We start from the raw sequence: 24126 nt of genomic DNA on the forward strand, positions 1-24126 counted from the left end.
CAGGGACAAGGTACACAATGGAATAACAACCAGCAGTCTACCCAGAGTTACGGCAGGGGTAACAAGAGAGGTCGTGGAAGAGGCAGAGGCAGCCCCAACAAGGGCGGTGGCACGCCTCCACCTAAACAGTGACGCTCAGTTCAGGGTCCCTTGCCACGCAACCCCAGTAGGGGGACGCATTTCCACCTTCAGCCAGGCTTGGGAAGGGATCACCTCAGACAGATGGGTGCTGTCAACAGTATCCGCAGGATATTGTATAGAACTACTGCAGCGTCCCCGGAATCATCCTCCACGACAAAGAGTGCACTCCCTAGAGCATCAAAGGATCCTTCTCGAGGAGATCGCCATTCTGCTAGAAAAGGACGCGATAGAACTCGTCCCAGGACACCAGGTAAACAAGGGTATCTATTCAACTTACTTCCTTGTGCCAAAGAAAGATTTGACAATGCGCCCAGTATTGGACTTACGGCCTGCCAACAAATATGTCAAGCCCCAAAAATTCCGTATGACCACGCTACAAGAGGTAATCCCCCTCCTAAAAAAGGGGGATTACATGGCAACCTTGGATATGAAAGATGCTTATTTTCATATTTCCATGCTCCCAGCGCACAAAAAGTACTTGCGCTTCAAGGTGGACAGTCGCCACTACCAATTCAAGGTACTGCCCTTCGGGATAGCTTCAGCACCAAGGGTATTCACCAAGGTACTGGCGGTGGCGGCTGCACACCTACGCAGGGAAGCAATCCCGGTGTACCCTTATCTGGACGACTGGCTCATAACGGGGGAAACCCCAGGAATTTGCAGGTCAAACATTCAGAGGACTATCGACCTCCTCCACGAATTAGGCTTCTCCATCAACGAGAAAAAGTCAAGTCTGGTGCCAAGCACCTCAAAACAGTTTCTAGGAGCTATCCTAGATACTCAGAAAGGATTGACCTTCCCTTCGGAAGAGAGAATTCGGAATATACTTCTGCAAATTCCGCATTATCAGTCAGGTCAACAGATAACAGTACGCAAAGCTATGCGGTTACTGGGCATGATGGCGTCATGCATTTACCTGGTCCCCCACGCGCGTCTGCGCATGCGTCCCATGCAGGAATGGTTGGCGAAACAGTGGTCTCAGGCAAGTGGTCATTGGGACGATCTAGTGGTCGTTTCGCCAACACTCGTACAGAGCCTACACTGGTGGACAAGAGAGAATCTCGCAAAGGGGAAACCCTTTTACGATCCCGAAGTACAAGCCGTGGTGACTACAGATGCATGCCTGACTGGGTGGGGAGCTCACCATCTCCACCACACAGCTCAGGGTCTCTGGTCTCACTCAGTAGCCAAGAACCACATCAATCTGCTAGAGCTTCTGGCAGTATTCCGAGCGCTAAGGGCGTTCGAGCCCCATCTACTGAACTTGTCGGTGCAGATCAGGACGGACAGCACGACAGCCATGTTCTATCTGAACAAGCAAGGGGGGACTCGTTCGCCAAATCTGTCCAAGCTTGCCCAGAAAATATGGATATGGGCACTCAGACGGAACATCTTCCTGTCATCGCAACATGTTCCAGGGGAGCTCAATTCCCTAGCGGATGCTCTAAGCAGAAACTCCCTCCCAGAAGAACACGAATGGGTCCTTCACAGAGACGTAGTAGAAGATCTCTTCTCTCAGTGGGGTTTTCCCCACTATAGACCTATTCGCCACAAGCGAAGACAAACAATGCCCAGGATTTGCATCCAGGTTCCCCCAGCCGGACTCCCAAGGGAATGCCCTGTGGATGAACTGGTCAGGGATGTTTGCGTACGCTTTTCCACCAACTCCTCTCATCAGGAAGGTGGTGTACAAGATGAACAAGGAATCTATGACGCTCATCCTAGTTGCTCCCATGTGGGCGAGACAACCATGGTTTCCACACCTACGCAGGATGGCGGTGTGCGAACCCATCAGACTCCCAGCCTGGTACAACCTACTGTCCCAGCAACAGGGTCAAACAGTGCATCAGGAACCCAACTCTATGAACCTAGCAGCATGGCTCCTGAAGTCATAGAGTTTGGACATCTCAAATTACCACAGAGGTGTATGGACATTCTAAAGGAGTCCAGGAAACCAAATACAAGGCACTGTTACTTTGATAAGTGGAAAAGATTCGTTATCTGGTGCCAGAATAAACAAATCAACCCGGTTGATTGCACTCCTTCCAACGTTGTGACATACATGCTCCACCTGCTGGATGCAGGGTTGGTTTTTAACTCGCTGAAAGTACACCTGGCAGCCCTCTCGGCTTACACCACATCCCATAACAAGGTCTCGTGGTGGAAAGTACCAGTGGTTAAAGCCTTCATGGAAGGAGTAAAGAGACTTCACCCTCCTATTTCGAACCCACCGCCAGGATGGGACCTCAACGTGGTGCTAGCTAAGCTCATGGGACCCCCATTCGAACCCATGCATAAAAGTAGTCTCAAACACCTGACTTATAAAACGGCCTTCTTAGTAGCCATTACCTCCATAAGAAGGGTCAGTGAAATTCAGGCTCTGTCAGTGCAGGATCCTTTCTTTACTATCCACAAGGACAAACTGGTTTTACGCACACACCCTAGGTTCTCACCTAAATTCATATCCAAGTTCCATGTAAACCAGTCCATCGAGCTTCCGGCTTTCTTCCAGAACCCGCAAAGCTCGGCTGAGGTGAAACTACACACCCTAGATGTGCGTAGGGCGGTCCTATACTATGTAAATAAAACCAGACCGCTAAGGAAAACAGATCAACTGTTTGTCTCCGTAGCTACAGGCAGAGAGGGGGATCGCGTCTCTAAGGGCGCTATCTCGAAGTGGATTATCAACTGTATACAGCTGTGTTACTCTCTTTCTGACAAGACTCTGCCTTTTACGCCAAGGGCCCACTCTACTAGAGGCATTGGTGCCACTCTGGCTTTCATTGCAAATGTTCCCCTCGACACCATTTGCAAAGCGGCTACTTGGAGCTCTATTCACACTTTTACTCAGCATTACTGCATTGACACTCATTCCAAGACAGATACACAAGTGGGACAAGCGGTTCTAAGACACCTGTTTGCTCATGACCCTTCTCACATCCCACCTCCTTCTTCTGGTACTGCTCGCTAATCTATGCACAGCATGTGATCTAAGCAGATTCCACAAGCCTCAGAAGGGATACATTACTCACCGTAATCGTATTTCTGATGCTTGTATCTGCTTAGATTCACATGCGACCCACCCTTCCTCCCCTCCGAGAGAAGGCGCATGATTGCTTGTAGTCTTACCTTTTCTGTCTATCTGCTTGGATTATCTGTACTCACGCTACTCCTCATGCTTCCTCATGTCAGAAAAAATACAATCTGAGGATCCTACACGCGTGAGGGATCTTGGGTACAGTGGACGTCACACTAGGGATAGTATTACTGGCACGCCTGTGTCGACGCCCATTTTCGACTTTCGAAAAACAAACTGTAATACTCCGCAGCTTCCACTAGATGTCGGCCTATGCACAGCATGTGAATCTAAGCAGATACAAGCATCAGAAATACGATTACGGTGAGTAATGTATCCCATATATATATATATATATATATATATATATATTTTCAATAATTCGTATTTTTTTTTTATAGATGTTTTGGGTACGTTAAAAATTCAAATTCGTTAAGTTTTCATTAGTTAAAAAATCACTGCATATCCTTTCCCTATACACCCTAACCATCAAAACGCATATTAAAATATACTTCCCCATGAAGCAATGCTTTTGAAGTAAATAATTTACTTCAGCAAAAACCATGGTATACAGGCTTGTAGTTGTGAAAATCTCCAGCTGCTTTCTTTTGACAAACATTCCTGTGTTATGCTGTCCTTGCTCTACTCAAAAGGATTAAAAGGATTGTTCTTGACAGGCTGTTAAACGGAAGCCATGCATTTTGACCTTTAATTTCAAATGGGGGATGCTTAGTTTGGTGATAAAACCCACTTTCTCATGTAGATAGTTTACAAGAGATGGGCTCACATTCTAAAACTGTAGTGCACGCTGATTTCTGCAGTACATGGTACTTCTACTTCAAAAGCAATATTTACGGAATGGCTTTTACTATGTTCTTCACTTGGGTGTTATGAATATGCAAGGTGCAGAAAAATCACATTGATTCTACCTGTGGATATTTTCCTATTTAGATTTCGCAAAGGCCTTTTGGTCTGCAGGTGAAGGCCTTCAATTAATCCTATGAAAGCAAATATGTCAACCAATGTAACTTTATACCATTTTCCAAAGAATCAGATTAGTGACCTTTCCTTCTCATTATTTTTGTTTTTCCACTGCAGTGTCCGGTTAATGAACGAGTTCACAAACATGCCAATACCTCCTAAACCGAAGCAAGGTAAGCATAGCTTGTACACTGATGGGATATTTGGTGGAAGACCATTTAGCCTCCAAGACTCATGTGCGGGGTGCCTACGAGGCTTAGAGATCATGGTCAACGATAAACTGGTAAATATTCTTAAGCCCCGTCCCCATTCCTCCATACTGATGCGACAACCTTCCTTCCAAGGCCTGGACCAAGTTCATTTGCACAGCAAAATCTTTTTTTTTAGCTTGGGTGTGTTGTATCAGTCTAACCCATCACATGGGCTTGGTCTTTGTGCAGCATTCCTTTTATATGCAAGGAGGGCTCTGAGTGATTGCATAGCAAGCAGGTGATTGCATGTTTGCGCTTTAGTTTAAACCTTTCCCTCACCACGATGCACCCTCACCTGGTGCACATTCTTAGCAATTTCTTGGTTCCCAACTAAAGTGGTGAGGAGATTTCTTTAGTCAGATCCCAAATTCACTGACTTAGCAAGGAGAAGAAATTGAATATCTAGGTTTCTAGATGCTCTGCAGATTCCCTGCTCAGCTAACAAAATAAATACATAATTTGGTGGTAGAGACCTTGCCAAACTAGCTCCCTTGCCAGCCTCTCTACCCCACCTAAAACATGCTCTGTGCACTGAGTGAAATGAAACCTTTTTTGGGGCTATTCTGAAGTGTACTTTGTATCATGTTAAAAACATGCTTGTGGCATGTGCATTGCACTTATCCTGATAGAATTGGCCCAAAGGCTGTTAAGCTTCAGCTGGCCATGCAGGACAATGTTCTTGGTGTCAATTTAGTGTTGATCTTCCTGCATTATGGATGACATTAATAAAGTAATGACAAGCACCCTGACAGCAAAGACATGAGCAGTCATCGACAAGCAACCGACAGCCACTTAACATCCAAACAAAGACCACATGTGCTTGCTTCGTGGGTTTCAGGACCAATACAATAGCCAAAAGATTTGTTCTCTAGCATCCAACTGAGGAGGCAACAGAAAGTTAAGGGTTTCTTTAGACTACATTGACTCCTTCGATCCAAAGTACCAACAATTAAGTGTTACATTTTGTAGCATGTTTAACACTGGAGACCATTCTCTAAGTATGGGACAGGGATTTGAACCTGTGTTGCTCTGCATTGTCTTGCTTCAAAGACAGGCATGCTGCCCCTGAACTATCCTCCCGGTCTAAGCTATGATGCCCTCATTCCAACTAACAAGAGCTACTCTCACTCGAGCGTTACCTGGAATAAGTCCTAGATTAGCTGATCATTTTTTTTTTAGTAGTACTGTAATAGTCAATTTGTGACGTTTTATGCATACAAAATCATTAGTACAAATACATTAATGTACTTTAAAAGTCATTAACAGTAAAACAAATCCTTAATTAAGACCTCAATCCAATAATTCTTTAACATACCAACATTTTGTAAAATGATAAATTAGACAAATATAATTTCCTATATATATATATATATATATATATATATATATATATATATATATATATATATATATATATATATATATATATATATATATATATATATCCCAGATAGTCTCCTTTAAACCAGGAAGTACTCCCGTTACCAATATTACATTTATTTTCCATGTACTCTTGACAAATATAACAGATCGGAATTCATTAAGATAACTAGGAGGATGATGAAAACTGAATATGCAGAATGTAATAACTACTTTGTGGTTTAGAGGCGAGGGCTAGCATAGTTTGCTTCCAATCAAGGGCACCAATATGGGTTGTTAATACAGTTTTGAATTTGTCTTCTGAAATCCTATACGGATCGATCTTTAAACGTTTACACTAGGCCATGGCCTCTGCCAGTAGTCACTATTAGTAAACTCCTGTCTAATTCTATCTATGGTATACTCACTTGCAACAATTTTCATTAGTGTGTTGGGTTTAGAGTTAACCATCTTCCAATAAAAATTCAAACAATGTAATTTCAGGGTGAGAATTGAGCATATGCCCAGTTCGTTCACAAAGTATGAATTCTACCGGCAGGTTGCCAGGCATGTTAGTGAGTGATGCAGGCATTAACTCTATTATTTTCCATTCCTTCAAACGCTTAGATCTCCGTATTCCCTCTCCCTGCAACATTAATTGTATCATTTTAGCCTTATAATGGTGACTGAGGAGGAGACTGAATATCCACAGTGGGCCATGGCCAAGGATCTAATTGCCAAAATGTATATCGGGAGGGGTGCACTACACTCTCTGCACATGTGTTTCTGTGAATCAGCTCTCAGAACCTACCTTTCTTCACATGTTGAAGCCATGTCCAAGAAATCATATGCAACAATGCCCTTACTCTTCCCTAGGACCCCAACATTTGGAAGAGGTTGTATGTCACAGATCCGGATTTGCCAAGTTTGCAAAAGCTCCCTTAAAAGGGAGCAAAAAAAACTCACATTTCTGGGTTTCTTCATTGTCATGGTTACCACAACCCTATGCTTGTGCGCAAAGTGCTTATGACAAGAATTTGAGCCTTCCACAGTGTCAATGTGCGCCTAGGCATGTGGAAACAATGCACATGAAAATGCAGCATGCAAAGCCCCTCTATGTACTCCCCTATGCCATGGATGGCTATATTCTATATATTGGAAAGCTGCAAGGAAAATATGGGCTCATTTAACTGAGGGTGGGATTTCGATTATAACTTAATTGGGAGCAGAAGCCCAGTCCGGCCTTACTGGAGTTTCCTGAGTCCTGCTAAGGACTTTAAGGTAATTGTTCTATTGGTGTGTGAGGCAGTAATCCTTTTAGGCTGGGCGCTTATAGGAGTTAATTTACATAATCCAGCCTTTAACTACCCTTCTCAGCCTGGGCCCCAGCTACTGTGTACTGTTAATAGAGGGCATCATGTGAATGTTGGGTCAAAATAGGGGTGTATGGTCTAGTTATTGGATTAGATTTCCAGGTCTACCTTCTGTTTGTTTTTTTGTGGGTGTTTTTAAGGGGTTGCTGCCTGGTGTTTTATGGCTTCTTGAAAAGCACTTCAACATGACATGTTTAAAGAAAAACATTGAGACCTCAACATTAAAATGACCTAACCAGCAAGTATAAAAGGAAACTGACATCATATTCTCTTGTCCTCCCCCAAAAGGAGTGAATGAGTACGTACAGTAGATCCGCGATAACATGCATTTAGCTTGAGGGAAAGAATACCTTGATCCCAGCGGAGTAGAATATTACAAACATTCTTCTACAGCTTAAAACATGACATAGCGTAGCATACCAAACCTAAATCAGTGTAGCACTTGGGGCTGGTCATAGATAATATAGCTTAGTACATACATAAAACATCACTCATACAAACTCTGCTGGAGACTCAGATTCTGCTTCGCTTGGCTTATAATGTCCTGCATAGCAACATTGTTTGATTCTGCACCGTTTCAAGCAATGTTTCCCAGTTGAAGTGGGATGTGTCAGAGTTCAATATCTTAAATGTTCGTGGCTACTTGGTGCTGATGGTTATTGTAAGTTTGATCTGTGTCCTGTGGGTTTCTCAGCGGATCTGTCCAGAAAAAAGGTTTGACACTGTCCGTCTGGTGTGTGTGTATTTGTCATGGAATCAAGGGGTATTGATTTGTTTTCATTGCCACTGACATCTATCCACTTAGTGGTTTCTCTCGCGATGGAAACTTGTGGAGTGGTTGGGCCTTTGAGTTTCCCCATCACATGTGTACTTCTAAATGGTAAATGTGAGCTGTCTTCCCACTTCTTTGCATGTGTAGATGATGGACAAGTGCAGCACAGTTGTTGGATGTCTCCACTGCCCATTGTTTTTGTCTGTAAATTTGTCCACTGTAGAGACATCAGAGGGATTGAGGTCTGTAAACCAACACCTATGTTTAAATGTGTATGTGGGGGACGAGGGCGGGGCCCAATCAAGAGATCTTTTTGTTGGCAGGATGTCTACTGAGCGAGCCTCAGGGTGGAGGATCTTTTCTCCAGCATGGGGTCTGGCATGGATTCACATGCTCATGAATATTCCCCGTCGTCAGGCTGGGAATCCTCGGTAAAGAAAAAATCAGTTTCGTTTCTGATCGGTCTTTCTTAGCAACCAATCACTGGTCTCTGGGTCATACTGCCCCCAGCCAATGACTGCCCTCTCCCTAAGCCCCTCCCCCGGCAGCCATCCTCAGATTTTTACTGCACGTTCAAGTGTTTGGAGTCCTCGTGCTATAGCTCTCAAACTTTTACTGCGTTTTCGTGCTTTTTTCAAAGAGATTTTCTCATTTTTCGGTTAAATCGAGCCTCAAGCTCCACCGTTCTACTTCCGATCAATGGGGACCTGTTTCTGAATTTTCTATGCCCCTCAAGGGTGAAGTTTTCGTCGAGTTACGCTTTTTGGAGGATTCCAGAAGATCTGAGGCCTACCATGGACATGGCCCAGGACAAGGGAAGCTAGACGCCCGTATCCAAGCTGTTGGATGCGGGTTACAGAATGTTTTCAAGGAGGACAAGCATTCGAGATGTCTCTACTGCCTTCATGAGGACAAGACGCACGTGGAGAAGGACACTGCGTTCTGCAAGAACCTATCAGAACGGACCATGAGGGATTGTTGTTCCCGCCTCGCCAGCTGGCTGGAGAAGGGCCCAGCAGTGAGAAGAAGAAAAGGTCAGAGCGGTCTTCTAAATCCTGTGAGGGCGCCCCGGCGACGGGGGCCCAACAGAAGGCTAAGCACCGCGAGTGCTGAACGGTCGGGCTCTTCAGCCGAGGGGGAGCGAGGCGGTGACCCTCCCCCCCAAGGTGAAGGCCTCAAGCGTGCCAAAGGTGGCGAAGGCCTTGATTCACCCGGCTAAGGCCTCTATTGAGGGAGTCGCAGCAGCCCTGGCGAAGCCTGGGGAGGCTACACCAGTGGAGGCGATCTCGGGGCCCAGGGTTTACTGCCACCGCGGAGGGAATCCTCTTTCTAGTCCATCGGCAAGACCCCCGTGAAGACCGCAGTGGAAAAAGAGGGGGGCGGGGGGGCGGTGGCCATCACAGACATGGATTCAGCCTCTGAGGAGGAGCTGGTGGAATCTGTGAAGAACCTCAACGAGAGGTTCGAGAAGGTACGATCCCACAGGAGTGAACCCGAAGAGGTGGTCGAAGAAAGCGACGGTGGCGCTGATGAGGCCCCTATGGAGGAGCAGCCATCCCTCCTGTCGCAGCCATTGCCCGAGCCTCAGGACATCTCGGCGGCCATTCTGATGGCAATCCAAACCTTATGCAAAGAGAGGACGAGATTACCACGTACCCCGGTTGACGATCAGGCCTTTCGGGAAGCCCTCCGAACAAGCGGAGGAGAGTTCACCCCTCCCCGCCCTTCATGCCCCCACGACCTGTGGAGCCCTCATCCCCCTCAGCGGACCCCAGGGATGACACGGCGACGGATACGACGACTGGGACGGATGACGACGGTGGAGACGACCGGACGGACCTTCCATCACCACTCTCTCGGGCTTCCCTGCCCGATGAAATTAGCTCCTTTTACGCCATGATCGCCAGGGCATCCGAGCTCTTCCAGCTCTGCCCCTAGGAACAGAAGGATGGTTTCCTCTATCAACGGCGAGAGGCCAAGAGAAAGACGGTCCTCGCGGTCCCGTTACTCGATGATATCTGAGACGAGGGACTTGTGATCCTGAAGAACTCGTCCACGACACCTGCTAAGAGGGACAGGTACGAGAAATACCGGGTCCCCAAAGCCGGCCCTTTGTGCCTCAGGGCTCAACCTACGTCGGATTCGGTCGTCTCAGCGGCGGCCCAGAAGAAGGCGGCAGGGGCGACAGCCTCTACTTCCCCTCCTGACGGCGAGGGTAAGAAATTGGACGCCATGGGGCAGCGGGTCATCTCGTCGACGGCGACGACAATTAAGGCGGCCAACGCCTTAGCGATTGTGGCCCGTTACGACAGGGAGCTATGGTACAAGATAGCCCCCCCCCCCTACTGGACTTCCTACCAGAGGACAAGAGGGCAGAGGCCCTGGAGATTCTGCAGGAAGGTGAGGTGGCATCGGATCACACCATAACTGTGGCAACGGACATTGCAGACACCGGGTTTCGCCAGTTAGGCAACGGTGTTTGCCTTCGACGACGAGGCTGGCTCAAGCCAACAGACTTCCATCAGGATGTGCAGACCAGGGTTTTGGACATGCCGTTCGACGGCAACAACCTGTTTGGGAAAACAGTGGATGAGTCGCTGCAGGCCATCAAGGCCGACACATAGACGGCCCGAGCCCTGGGAGTCCTTCAGCAATGATGGCCCTTTCGGAGCGCCGGAGGCAGACGGAGGGCCTCCAAGGGATCAGGCGGTGGCTCCTCTAAGTACAGCCAGGCGGCCCGCTCCTCAACCCAAGAGGCTTACAGAGGTCGCGGCAAGCAAGGAGGATCTCTGCGTCGTCGCCATGGAGGCCAAGGCGGCAAGGCCGCCTCCAAGCAAGATTGAACCGGCCGTAGCGTCGGGCCCCCACCGAAGCACCCCGGTGGGAGGCCGGTTGGCGAAGTTCGTCAGCGTGTGGGAGTCCATCCCCCACCGACCGTTGGGTGCTGGATGTCCTGGCCCACGGGCACACTCCCGAATTCCAAAAGAAGTGTCCCCGCATTCCTCCCGTGGCCATGAAGGAAAATCACATCCCTCAACTGCTGTTGGAGGTAAAGGCGATACTCAAAGGTGCCATTGAGCTTGTCCCCAAGAGGCTCCGGAGTATACTCAAGATACTTCCTCGTCAGAAAGAAGACAGGCGGTTGGCTCCCCATCCTGGACTTATGTCGGTTGAACAAATAAGTCAAGGCACAGAAGTTCAGGATGGTCACTCTCCAGCAAGTGCTGGGACAGCTGGAGGAGGGCGACTTCCTATAGTCGTTGGACTTGGAGGATGCTTACTTCCACATCCCCATCCTAAAAGAACACCGAAAGTCCTCAGATTCGTAGTCCAAGGACGCCACTACAAATTCAGAGCTCTACCATTTGGATTGACTTACTCACGGAGCTGGGTTTCTCCAACTACCCAAAATCCCATTTGGTTCCGTTGCAGGTGGCACTGTTACTGGGAGCGAAGCTCGATACAGTGGAACGATTGGCGTCTTCGTCGGAGGAAAGGATGAAGGCCATCTTAGGCAAGGTGCAGCGCCTGCTAGCCACGGATGTGGCCAGGGTGAGATCCATCAAGTCCCTCCTCGGCATGATGTCCTCATGCGTCTATCTAGTGCGCCTGTGCAGGCTACGGATGCGTCCTCTACAGGAGTTCCTCGACGCCCGCTGGATGCAAGCCGCGGGCAGCTTCGAAGACCAGATCCCGCTCAACGAGGTTTTCCGTCGGACGATTCAGTGGTGGAGCACCTGTGCACACCTCACGGCGGGCACGGACTTCCAGACCCCAGCACATCAGGAGACAGTGACGATGGACGCCTCCCTGGAGGGATGGGGTGCGCACACCAGAGATCTCCATGCAAGAGGCCTTTGGCTCCCGCAGGAGAGGTCCCTCCACATCAACATCTTGGAGCTCCGCGCCGTGTTCTGGGCACTCAAGTCGTTCCTCCCGTCCCTCAAGGGGAAGGTCGTGAGGATCTTCACCGACAACACCACCACGATGTTCTACATCCGGAAGCAGGGAGGCACCTCATCCCCAGCCCTATCCAAGGAGGCCCAGGATCTGTGGCACTGGGCCGTCGCCCTGGGGATGTTTCTGGTTCCCTTCCATCTGGCAGGAATAAAAAACCACCATCGCCGACTCATTCAGCAAGGAGCTGCGCTCATGCCACGAGTGGGAACTACGCTATGATCAAGTGGATCGGCTCTTCCAACGATGGGGCAAACCCCAGATTGACCTGTTCGCAATGGCGACGAACTCCAAGTGCCAGAGGTTCGCCAGCAGGTTTCCCCAGCCGAGGAGCATGGGCGATGCTTTCTCGTTCCCCTGGGACGGTCTGTTCCTGTATGCGTTTCCTCCGTTGCCGCTGCTGCTTCGACTCATCTGCCAGCTCAAGAGGTCCCAGTGCAGGATGATCCTCGTCGCACAGGCGTGGTCGAGACGGATCTGGTTCCCGGACCTTCTGGACCTCTCGGCGTCCCCACCAGTAAAGCTGCCGATGGACGCAGATCTTCTCTCCAGAGAGGGAGGCGCCATTCTTCATCACGACCCAGAGTCGCTGAACTTGCAGGCCTGGCTCCTGCAGCACTAGAGTTTGGAGCGTACGATATCCCGGCTGACTGCAGAGAGGTTCTTGCAAAGGCCAGGGTGTCAACTCTCAAGTGCTAAGGACATAAGTGGAAGAGGTTCTCTTTCTGGTGCCGTGCACAGAAGATCAACCCTCTACGGATTACGACACCTCAAGTGCTACCATACCTACTGTCGCTGGCCAAAGCTGGACTAGCTCACGCTTCTATCAAGATACATCTGGCAGCGATCTCCCGATACACCAGAACTGCAGGACGGCCGTCCTTGTGGTCTCATCGGCTGGTAAAGGAATTTATGAAGGGACTGTTCCGATCGTTCCCGCCGGTGAAGGCTCCAGCCCCGGCGTGGGAGCTCATCGTGGTGCTGACCAGGCTCATGGGGCCGCCATTCGAGCCTTTGCATTCAGCTCCGTTGAAGTTCCTGTCGTGGAAGACAGCGTTCCTTGTGGCCATCACCTCTGCATGACGCATGGGAGAGATTCAGGCCCTATCCTGCAAGCCTCCATACCTGACTTTTCACGATACGAGGGTGGTGCTGAGGACGCACCCCTCTTTCATGCCCAAGGTGCCGTCGGGCTTCAATCTTAACAAGCCCTTGGTGTTGCCAGTTTTCTTTCCTTCGCCACCGGCCGACAGGACTTTTCACTCGCTGGATGTAGCTAGAGTCTACATGGACCGAATAAAGAGTTTGCGGAAGACATCACAGCTATTTGTGAACTTTGGACCTGTGAACCAAGAGAAGGCTCTCTCGAAGGCTTCCATTTCTAGATGGCTCTCTGGCTGCATCATGCACTGTCATCGGTTGGCAAACCGACCGTTGCCCATCCGAGAGCCCATTCGACCAGAGCGATCGCTGCTACTACGGCGTTCTTGTCTGGTGTGCCCCTGCTGTACATCTGCAGGGCTGCTACGTGGAGGTCGACGCACACTTTCACGAGATTCTACTGCGTCGACCGGGATTCCAGGGAGGAGTCCAGAGTCGGCCAAGCAGTGATGCGCTACCTGTTCGCCTGAAGGTGGGCCTGGTGACGAGTTAAGAGTTGCTTAATGTTGAGTTTATGTAATGCTTAATGTTGAGCCTTTTGCCACCTCCCGTGGTTGTGCATGTGTGTACTGCTATGTATTCTTATATTCATGAGCATGTGAATCCATGCCAGACCCCATGCTGGAGAAGGAACAAGTTACTTACCTGTAACTGTTGTTCGAGGGGGGATTGGGTCCTCCGACGTATTCCATATCTATGACAGTAATTACCACAGCTGTGCTGCTTCGGAAAATCTTCTGCGTGCTGCATCAATGACGTCGATACGCCGCACTCGAGGACCTCCTCCGACGTCACTGGATGTTATAAGTAGGAGGCACGACGCCTGTAGCCTCAGTTGTACTTTTTTCCCAGAACGTGTGCCACCAGTCTTCTGCCAGTCAGACACACAAAGCCTTGCGGAAACGTAAGCTGCAATCGCATAAGAAATTCTGTAGCGGGGAAGGTAGGGAGGGAGCGATATGGAATAAGTCGTCGGACCATCCCATCGAAAGAACGTTACCAGGTAAGAGAGTAACTTGTTCTTCTCCAGCATGGGTCTGGCATGGATTCACATGCAAACCCTCCCTCCTTCTCCTCTGCGGCTCTTCACTTGGTCATACTGCCACTTTACGTGCTACTAAATCTGAGGATGGCTGCCGGGGTAAGGGCTTGGGGAGAGGGCAGTCATTGGCTAGGGGCAGTATGACCCAGAGACCAGTGATTGGTTGCTACTAAGAAAGACAGATCAGAAACTAAACTGATACTGATTTTTTCTTTACCGAGGATTCCCAGCCTGACGACTGGGAATATTATGAGCATGTGAATCCATGTCAAACCCATGCTGGAGAACAACAGTTACATGTAAGTAACTTGTTCCTTCCCCAACAAACGTGGTTCTGTGGGCAGTGAGCTCACACTATTTTTGTCATGGCAAGTCTTGACTGGCAGATCTGAGACGGCCACAAGCATGTGCGATATGGGGAAAGTGCTGTTCGTGATTAGCTTTTCTTTTAGTACTTGGGTTCCATTCAGGTTTAGCTTAATGCAGATTTGTTGAGATCAACCTTTCCACCATTGTATGAGAGAGTTGGTGGGGGCAAGGGGAGTGGGGAAATTTGCTCTACATTTTAACTATTTGTGGTGAGCAAAAGTGTGGTTGACCTGTATTTCCATATGGCAGTTTTGGGATGTGTGTATGGTTTTGTAGGAATTGGGCTTTTATTGCTCATTAGGGAATTTCAATCTTGTGATATTCTCTACGGGCTAAGTACATTGAAGTAAGCTGTGATATTGTTCTCACATTCTTATGTCCTTAGGTTCTGGTTTGGTACATATGCTGTGTGTGGCTGGGCATTGACTAATGTTAGGACTGTGAGGGGCATACAGTCCATTTTGCTGTGGTTGGAGTTCACCTACATATAGGCTCTTTTGGAGGCTCTGATCTGACGACCTTTACACACCTGGCATGATGTTGCTTGGGCAAGACGTTGGTTGCAGTCAATAAATCAACCAATAAAAGAAGATTTATTGCATTAGACCCATAACTGTTGTAATAAATTAGAATATAATGCTGTGGATAAAATCCTACCAGGGTACATCAAGGATCGTCGAGACAACATCGGTCTTTTTGGTGCTAGATGTTTAGTTTAACACACCCATATGACACCAACTAGGAATAAAGTCCATCAGCAACAGACTAAAAACCCGCTCTGTCACTTACATTCACCATAACTTAATGATTACTACATCTTTGGAATTCACTTTAATATATTATGTTCTGTTGATTTATACCACACACCACTACCATTTGCATGGTCTCCAGGCACTCCACGTGGCTCTGTAAGAAAGAGGGCGGGGTAAGTTAGTCACAGAAGAGGGATAGGACGGAGGTTGTGCTCTTCCGTTGATGCTTGCAGAACGAGGAGAAACCGGTGTCTGTGCATGTCAGCTTTCTGTGTGTGCTTTGATTGTGTGCACTGGCTGGTTGTTTCCTGAGGTGGTTTGTTCTGGTAGATGTGTGGTTTGTGTGTTTTTGTGTCTAGTGTGGCTGGCCCTTTGGGCATGTAGTGTACTTGGGAGGTGTGTTGGAGAGGAGCAAGGCGCAGGGTGGTAAGTACAGTGGCATACTTCAGAGTGCAGCTAGCTTTCAACACAGTGGCATGATTCAAAGGCCAGCAATAGCCTATTCAATAAAAGAATGCACTTGGATTCAATACAGTGGCCATGCAAAAAATGAGCCTCAATTCAATACAGTGGCTATGATCAAAATGCACCTTGATTCAATACCATGTGTTTTTCTTAATATGCAGCTATGTTTTAATCACAGAATGCAACTAAATTCAAAACAGGAGTCACCAATACATCACTGTTATGTTAAAAAAATGTATTAAGCGTCCGTTCACCAATAGGCATCTTGGTGCTAAGACCAGCGGAACAGTAACCAGCAACAACCCCCACCTAAAAAAGGAAGGTTTTTAGGGCTTGGCGAAAAGACAGATGGTACTACGTATTCTGCATCTACCGAGGCAGTGAATTCCAAAGTTTGGCGGCCGCCACAATAAAGGCACGGCCGCCAACACGAGAAAGTTGAATCCTTGGAACAAAGATAACTGCATTCTCTTGGAATTGAAGAGAGCCACAGGTAACATACGGCTGGCATTTCTGCTGAAGGTACTCTAACCCCAACCTATAAAGTCCTGTGTACAAAACACAGGGATTTAAACTGAACCCATTTTCCAATAGGGAGCCAGTGAATTTGGCGGAGCACAGGAGAAATGTGGGAGGCAAACTGAACACGAATCACAGCTCGCTCTACCGTATTTTTAGGACTTTAAGCCGTTGTAGCAAGTACTGCGGCTGGGATAAAAATAGCAAATTGCAGTAGTCTGCACAGCTCAAAACAAGAGAAGCCACCACAGGGGCATGCAAGTGAGCGGGAATAAAAGATAAGACGTTGCGCAAGATCTTTAATCTAAAGTGTCCAGACTGGCAGACCGCTGCAGCCTACACATCCAATGAAAGCTAGACAGATAATTCAATACCAAGATCCTTCACCACTAGGACAGGGCATGAGGGAGCCAAGGGAGACAGGCCAGAAATCAGAAGTCCACAGAGCAGCAGCATATGGGTGATCCACCAACAGGTCCTCCATCTTGTCGCTGTTCAGCCTAAGCCAATTATTGCTCATCCACCTTCCCACTGCCTCCGGGCAGCTATGCAGCTGATATGCAGGATCATTTTGATGAAGATAGATCTGAACAATGATTTGCGTATAATCTGCATACAAATGGCACCAGAGGCATGGATGAGCTTGACCAAAGGCTGAATATAGGTGTTAAATTTCATGGGGACAGGGCGAAGCCCTAGGAAACGCCACAGGAAAGAGTCACCAGAACAGAACGAAATGTATAAAGAGAGAACGAAATGTATAAAGAGAGAGAGAGTCTGAACCCGGGCCGTCAGAAAACATTAAAACCAGGCCTGATACCCCTTTCTTTACCAGCAGACCGATTAGGATGGAGTGGTCAACTGTATGTAACCAAATAGTATTCTTTTACCTGGAAGTTGCTGCAGACAGTTTTGGCGGCCTGGCATGGGTACCCAGGTCAAACAGACAATGGAGGTGCCCTTTGCCTGAGCCCTTAGCCGGCTGCCTGGGCAAGGCTGCCCTGGGTCTCTTGGCTAAAAAAGCTGCGCTTCCTGGAAGCAATCAGCCAATCAGGGAGGGGTAGAAACGGGTATGGCACAAGGAGCGTGTTGAAAAATGGGGGGAAAAGGGAAAAAAAAGGATGCCGTGCAGGCAAGCGGCTCGGACCACATGCTTTACCTCAGGGGTTGGTGGTCCTACGTCACACGAGGCTCCCGTTGAAAAAGGAGATGGCTTCTTGCAACGGGGCTAAAGTTGTGCATCCTGGAAGCAAACAGCCAATTGGGAAGGGAGTGGACATGCTAGGGGGAGGGTGTGAGTAGGGGGAGGAACACAGAAGGCACGGAGAGCGCAGTGAAAAATGGGGGACAGAGGGGTTGCCGTGCAGTCAAGCAGCTTGGGGCATACGCCTTACCACAGGAGGTGGGGGTCCTGGGTCACGCTGGTAATTGTAGGCATCCATTCAGGATATAGAAAATAAAGCTAATGTAATACTCCATTTGCGCAACCTGTTATTATAAGGATTTATATAGTCTCTATTTGCACGTTTCAAGTCAGCTGTAAAAAAAAGTGTTTTATAATGATTTACTTCAATGACTCCACCCCTATGCCGCCCCATCCCTCTACCCACCCTCCATCACTAGAAAACCAGAAAATCACCCATCCCATTTCCAGCACTGCCTTGGGCACTCGTGAGAACTTGCAGAGCAGCAGGATTAACCTCATTTACAAGCACTGTCCATTTGGAGTGCGTACCCAGGCTTCAGCTGCTACAATCTCTCTGCTCTGTTGACTTTAGCGTGGGGAATGGCAGGCTGGGTGGTTACCTTCACAAGCTTGCAGAAACTGGGGACTTCGACTCTCGGCTCCAATTTTGAAGCTTAACATCCAGCTTACTTTCTTTTAACTTGAGGGCGGCAGTGCAAGATTTCACGGGTTTGATACTTCAAGATTAATAGGGAAAACAGAGCCACACAAACTAAGTATGGATGTCTCCCACAAAGGTTCTGTGCATCTACTGAAGTAACAAACCTATGTCGACCCAAGGGCATCAGTCGATACAATGCAGTCTAATTGACATTGCCTTAAATAACGGCTCAAGCCTGAGGCTCCATGTTCAGTCCTTGGAATAGAGTATGTCCGGTCTCCGACTTGAAGTTCCAAATGAAACATTTCTGGGGTAAACCAGATGAGTCGAGGCACTGTGCTTTGTCGCAGAGAAAGATTGATTAGCCTTTTATGGCAGTACTAGTGTGAATGTCTGTGTACACAGGCTAAAGTGCATAAAGAAAGACGTGTTCAGTGTTCATTTATTATGTGGTGTATCTTCATGTAATCTTATACAGTAGGTTTTCAGTCACACAGTAGCACCACTATATATATCCTAAGGTAATAGCTCCCTCTAGCAGTGACAACAGGCGAAGCAGGCAGTCTCTACTGTGCTTGACTGCATCAGACAAACCTACTTCTGGCCTTTTATTATATAGAATATGGGGCAGAAAAATGAGGCATTGCAGTCGTTTGCAGAGCTGAGTGCAGCTGCCAAGAGAAGGAAAATGGGGGCCAATCCTGCCGATCACATCTATTGAGGTGAAGAACAGCATGGCACAGTCTAAAGAAGGCAGCAAATTCCTCGACCACAGTGTATTCTACTGCTGCATAATCACCGGCCCATATCAGGGTTAAACTGGTTCAATATTACGCCATACTGAGTCCTTCTTAACAGTCAACATTCAAAAGTATTGTCCACCAGTTAATTAATTGGTGGACAGCGGAGTAATAGGAGGCCAATGGCAAAGCAGTCTGTTACTGGTAGTGTAATATTAAGGATCAGCCCACCTAGGCTCTGATGGTGCTGTATTATGGAATTGAAGGGCATTACACAAACATGCAGATTGTGGCATGCCCACTAAAGTGTGGGTGAAGCAGGCAAGAGTGCCTAATACTTCAGCACTTTGGTGTATACTCACCCTGCCTAGATGGTTCAAGTCTGACTTACATTGTGTCGGAGTAAACTGGCTACTCACTTCCACATAAGCCGCCTTTTTAAAAATAAAAATATTGTTTAACCATGTTTACCCTAAATCTATTTTGTTTACAGAAAAAAAATAGATGTTACACTCTGAGACTTCCAAAGGAACCAACTAAGAGGTTTGGCAGACTTACGGTGTGGTTTAATACCCCCAAGGAGACGGCAAATCCCTGTGGATGAGCTTTGGAAGAAAGGAATGCTGTGGCTGTGCATCAAGGAGTTGAAAGCCACTGCACAACTTCAAAGCTGGCCTATTAACCTTTCAGTCTGGCTGACCAATTATTACTTCAGAAGAGCCCTCTAAACTGGAAGCACTCACCCAGAACCAGTTAAATGAATTTAGCAGTAATGGAAGGTGTCAGTGCAGATTGACTTGGTTGCACATAAGAGAATTGCTCGGGTGTAACAAAGTAAGCCTGATGTGTATTTAAATTCCCTCATGTTTGATTCTCTAACCTACGACTTCCCAGGTCTTCCCAAAAAGAATAGTGTGGTTCTTTAATGTTGTGCCTATGTCAGATACTCTTGCTCTCCTTCTGTTGTTCCCTTTCTCTCCTCACCGGGATGTTATTCCCTCTTTCTCTAGCATGGTGTCTGGCATGGATTTACATGCTCATGAATATTCCCCGTCAGGCCAGGAATCCTCGGTAAAATAAAAAACAGTTTCACTTTCACTTACTGTATTTCTCATTTAAACCAATCACTGTCCTCTGGCTCATACTGCCTCCATTCAATGACTGTCCTCTTCCTAACCACCTCCTCTGGCAGCCATCTTCAGATTTGCTCTGCAAGCTACTTAAATGTTTTTGCGAAATAAGGTTCTATTTTTGTTCTGAAAGAGCTTGTGTGCTCTTCTCTCCTTCAGCCCACAGTGCGGAACCGTTGTCGGTGACTTTCAGTGCTCCTCAAGGGCAAAGTTCGTTGAAGTTTCCAGAAGGCCATCGGGCCTACTTCGCGCTCTCCAACCATGATAGACGAGAAGGAAGATAGACCCCCCTTGAAGCCCTGCTCCAAGTGCGGGCTACAAAACGTGTTGTGGAGGACATGCAATTGCATTGCCTCTGTCTTCATCTGGACCACAAGGAACGAGAGGGCGAGATCTGCCTCGGCTTCTCCAAGAAGACAAAGGATAGGCACAGTAGACCTGCAGCATGACTTCTGCCATGCAGGCAGGCTTCTGCCCCGTGCTCCAAGTAGGGTCATGCCTCACCCAGGACCGGCCGGTTCGAGGAGCGGGCTTCTAAGTCCTTTGAGGGCGCCTCATCCGTGGGGGCCCAAAACAAGGCCAAGCACCGCAATTCTGGGTCCACCAGGGTCGTTGGGCAAGCGGGTCCTGCGATGGACAGGGAACGATCGACATCACCATCCGCCTCAATTGCCAGCAAGCAATCGAGCTCTTCCTCAAAGAAAATCATCCAACCCGGCCAAGCTGCGGGAGAAGCCATGGACGGAGGAGAAGACAGCCGAACTGCCCATGAAAGCCCAGTAGGCCCAGGAGAAGTCTCTGTCGATGATGGAGCTGGTGGCGGCTGCTCTCACGAAGGCAAAAGGGGCTGACCCTGTAAAGGTAGGCCCCACAGGTGTCCCTGCCTCCGAGGCGAGAAACCGCTGCAGTGACTTTGGCAAAGTCTGCTGGCACGCCGGAGAAGAGGATGTCTTCTCTGAGCCCGGCACCAAAAAGGGGAGGGGGGGGAGAGGAGGCCCCAGCACTGCCCCAGACTATGTCCCAGGCTATGGAAGTTTCATCCACGGACGAGGACTTGGAGTCCTTGCACATAGTCCACAAGAATGTGGAGAGTGATGACCACAGCGTGGGCCTAGTGTTCCGATCACACCAGCTCAGCCGAGGGATGCATCTCTGGACATTGTCGACCCTCCACACTTTGATGGGGTCGTTCCATTCCATGGTCGCCAGAGCCTCCGAGCTTTCCAGCTTGTGCCTGAGGAAACCAAGAAGGAGGGTTTCCTGTACCAGAGGTGCAAGGCTAAGAGGAAGACTATCATGGCGGTGCCCCTTCTGGACGACGTGTGGGAAGAGGGCCTGGCACTCTTGAAGAACCCTTGCATGGCTCGAGCCAAACGGCATCGGCTGGAGAAGTAGTACCGGGTGCCGGAATCTGCACCCAAGTGCCTGAGGTCGCATCCATCACCAGATTTGGTGGTTTCAGCAGCTGCGAGGACACGGTCAGCTAACCCGTCCTTGTCGTCGTCACTCCCTCCGGACATTTATACTGCAGTGTCCACCATCAAGGCAGCCAGCACACCGGCGATCCTAGGGAGCTGTGGTACAAGCTGGACCCGATTCTGGAGATCCTCCCCGACGACAAGAGGATGGAGGCGATTGCCCTCTTCCAGGAGTAGAGGTAGCATGGGATCAGGGTGGGGTTGTACATTGTTGACTCTGGGTTCTGGCAGATGGGGAACGTTGTCTGCCTTTGTCGTCAAGGCTTGTTGAAGGCCACACATTTCCAACAGGAGGTCCAGGCAAGGGTACTGGATATGCCTTTCGACGGAGATGACCTTTTTTGGAAAGCGGTCGACTAGTCCCTACAGACCATCAAGTCAGATATGGCGACGGCCCGTTCCCTGGGTACGCTCCAGCAGCACCGCTCTTCCTTTCGCTCCTCCATTGAGAAGTCGAGCATGTCGTCAAAAGGCTTTTCATCGGCGTACTGTCCGCTTTCCAGGTCCACGACTCAGGAAGCCTACAGAGGCTGTTCCCAGGCCTATGGTGGAGGAGGGCCACACCGCCGTCTCCTGCAAGGCTTGACGCTGGCGACAAAGCAGGTCTGAACCGGCCAGGATGTCGGGCCCCCCACCCGTGCACTCAGGTGGGAGGCTGGCTGGCGGGATTTGTCAGCGAGTGGGGCAAGACCACCACCGACAGATGGGTGCTGGATGCTCTCACCCAAGGACATACCCTGGAGTTTCAGCACAGGTATCTGCGGATCCCTCCGGTGGCCCGACAGGAGCAGCACATCCCTTAACTCTTGGTGGAGGTGTGGGCCATGCTGCGTAAAGGGGTGATGGAGCTAGTTCCCCACTGACTCCGGGTCTCCCGAGTCTATTCCAGATACTTTTTATTCAAAAAGACTGGGTGCTGGAGGCCCGATCTAGACTGAGACGTCTGAACAGGTACCTCAAGTCACAGAAGTTCAGGATGATCACCTTGCAGCACATGCTCTGCCAGCTGGAAAAAGGAGACTTCTTGGCATCACTGGACCTGGAGAACGCTTACTTCCACATCCCCATTCATCTGAAACACAAAGTTTCTACGCTTTGTAGTGCTGGGACGGCACTACCAGTTCAAGGCCCTTCCTTTCTGCTTGAAGTCTGCCCCCAGGTTGTTCATAAAGTGCCTGGCACCGGCCAATCTGCGTTTATGGGGGATACATATGTACCTGTACCCCGACGACTGGCTTATCCAGGCCGCTCGTGAGAATTGGCAGTTGGACACACTGCGACTATCCAAAGTCCTCCTTGACACCATTGCAAAACGCGCTGTTCCTAGGACCCAGGCTCAAAATGGTCTCCTGCCTGGTGTCGCCCTCAGAGGAGAGAGTAGCAGCCATTCAGGGGAAAAGTGCAACAACTGTTGTCAATGAAGACCGCCACAGTGCGGTCCATCAAGTCGCTGCTCGGCATGTCGTCTTGCAGCTTCCTTATCCAGCTCTGCAGGTTACGGATGTGATCTCTACAGGAGTTCCTTGACGCTCGCTGGATACAGGTGTCCGGAAGCTTTGCGGACAAGATCCCGCTCGACGAGGAGTTCGATCGGGCGATAGGGTGGTGGGGCGTTCACACCAACATCGCCAGAGGCACAGGGTTTCAAAACCCCCACACCAGGAGACTGTCACTACGGATGCTTCCCTAGAAGGCTGGGGTTCCCACACCGGATGCGTGCATGCCAGAGGACTGGTGCTGAAGGGTCTTCATATAAATTTCCTGGAGCTAGAACACCACCACGATGTTCTACATCAGGAAGCAGGGGGGCACTCGTTCCCCAGCACACTCCAAAGAGGCGCTGGACTTGTGGCACTGGGCCCTCGGACACGGGATGTTACTCATTCCTCTTCACCTGGTAGGAGTCAAGAATACCATTGCAGACTCCCTCAGCAGGGAATTGCGCTCCTGCCACAAGTGGGAACTTAGGCTGGAAGAGCTAGATTGCATCTTCAAGTGGGGCAGGCACAAGATAGATCTGTTTGCAACGGCGGCAAACTCCAAAGGCCATAAGGTTGCCAGCAGATTCCACCAACTGAGGAGCCTGAGCCACGCGTTCTTTCCCACGGGAAGGACTATTTCTGTACGCGTTTCCTCCATTGCCTCTCCTGCTATGATTCATCAATGCACTCAGTGCCAATGCAGAATGATACTCAATGCCCCGGCATGGCCGAAGCAGATTTGGTACCCGGACGTTGTTAGCCTGTCTGGGTTGCCTCTGGTCAAGCTGCCGGTGGTTCCGTATCTTCTCACCATAGGAGGCGCAATCCTTCACCCATGATCACTGAACCAGAGGGCTTGGCCCCTGCAGCCATAGAGTTTTGAGCATGAGTTGCCGGTGGACTTTGGGAGGTCCTTGCCAAGGCCAGGGCGTCGACTTTGAAGTGCTGTGTTCACAAATGGGAGCATTTTGCGACGTGGTGCGGGTCTCAGAAGATTACCCCTCTAAGGGACACGGCGTTGCAGATTCTTCCATTCTTGCTATCCTTGACCAAGCCGGATTGGCGCACGCCTCCATCAAAGTACATCTGGCAGCTATCTCCCGTTACACCAGGTCTCCAGGAAGATCTTCACTTTGGTCTCATCTCGTCAAGGAGTTCCTCAAAGGACAGTTTCACTCTTTCACGCTGGTGAAGGCTCCTGCGCCGGTGTGGGAACTCAACGTGGTGCTGGC

General features: G+C 49.2%; 1 protein-coding gene across 2 annotated transcripts in view; it reads left to right on the forward strand.

Annotated features, from left to right (window-relative positions):
• USP10 (ubiquitin specific peptidase 10) overlaps window positions 1–24126 on the forward strand; it is a 943776-nt gene that overhangs the window by 598980 nt on the left and 320670 nt on the right. For both annotated transcript variants that reach the window (XM_069636257.1, XM_069636260.1), the window contains one exon: window positions 4316–4371. In XM_069636257.1, the coding sequence (XP_069492358.1) occupies window positions 4316–4371 (56 nt within the window). The remainder of the gene's footprint in view (window positions 1–4315; window positions 4372–24126) is intronic.

The sequence above is a fragment of the Ambystoma mexicanum genome, chromosome 1q, assembly GCF_040938575.1.
Source record: "Ambystoma mexicanum isolate Mex_15411 chromosome 1q, UKY_AmexF1_1, whole genome shotgun sequence".
NCBI lineage: Eukaryota > Metazoa > Chordata > Amphibia > Caudata > Ambystomatidae > Ambystoma > Ambystoma mexicanum.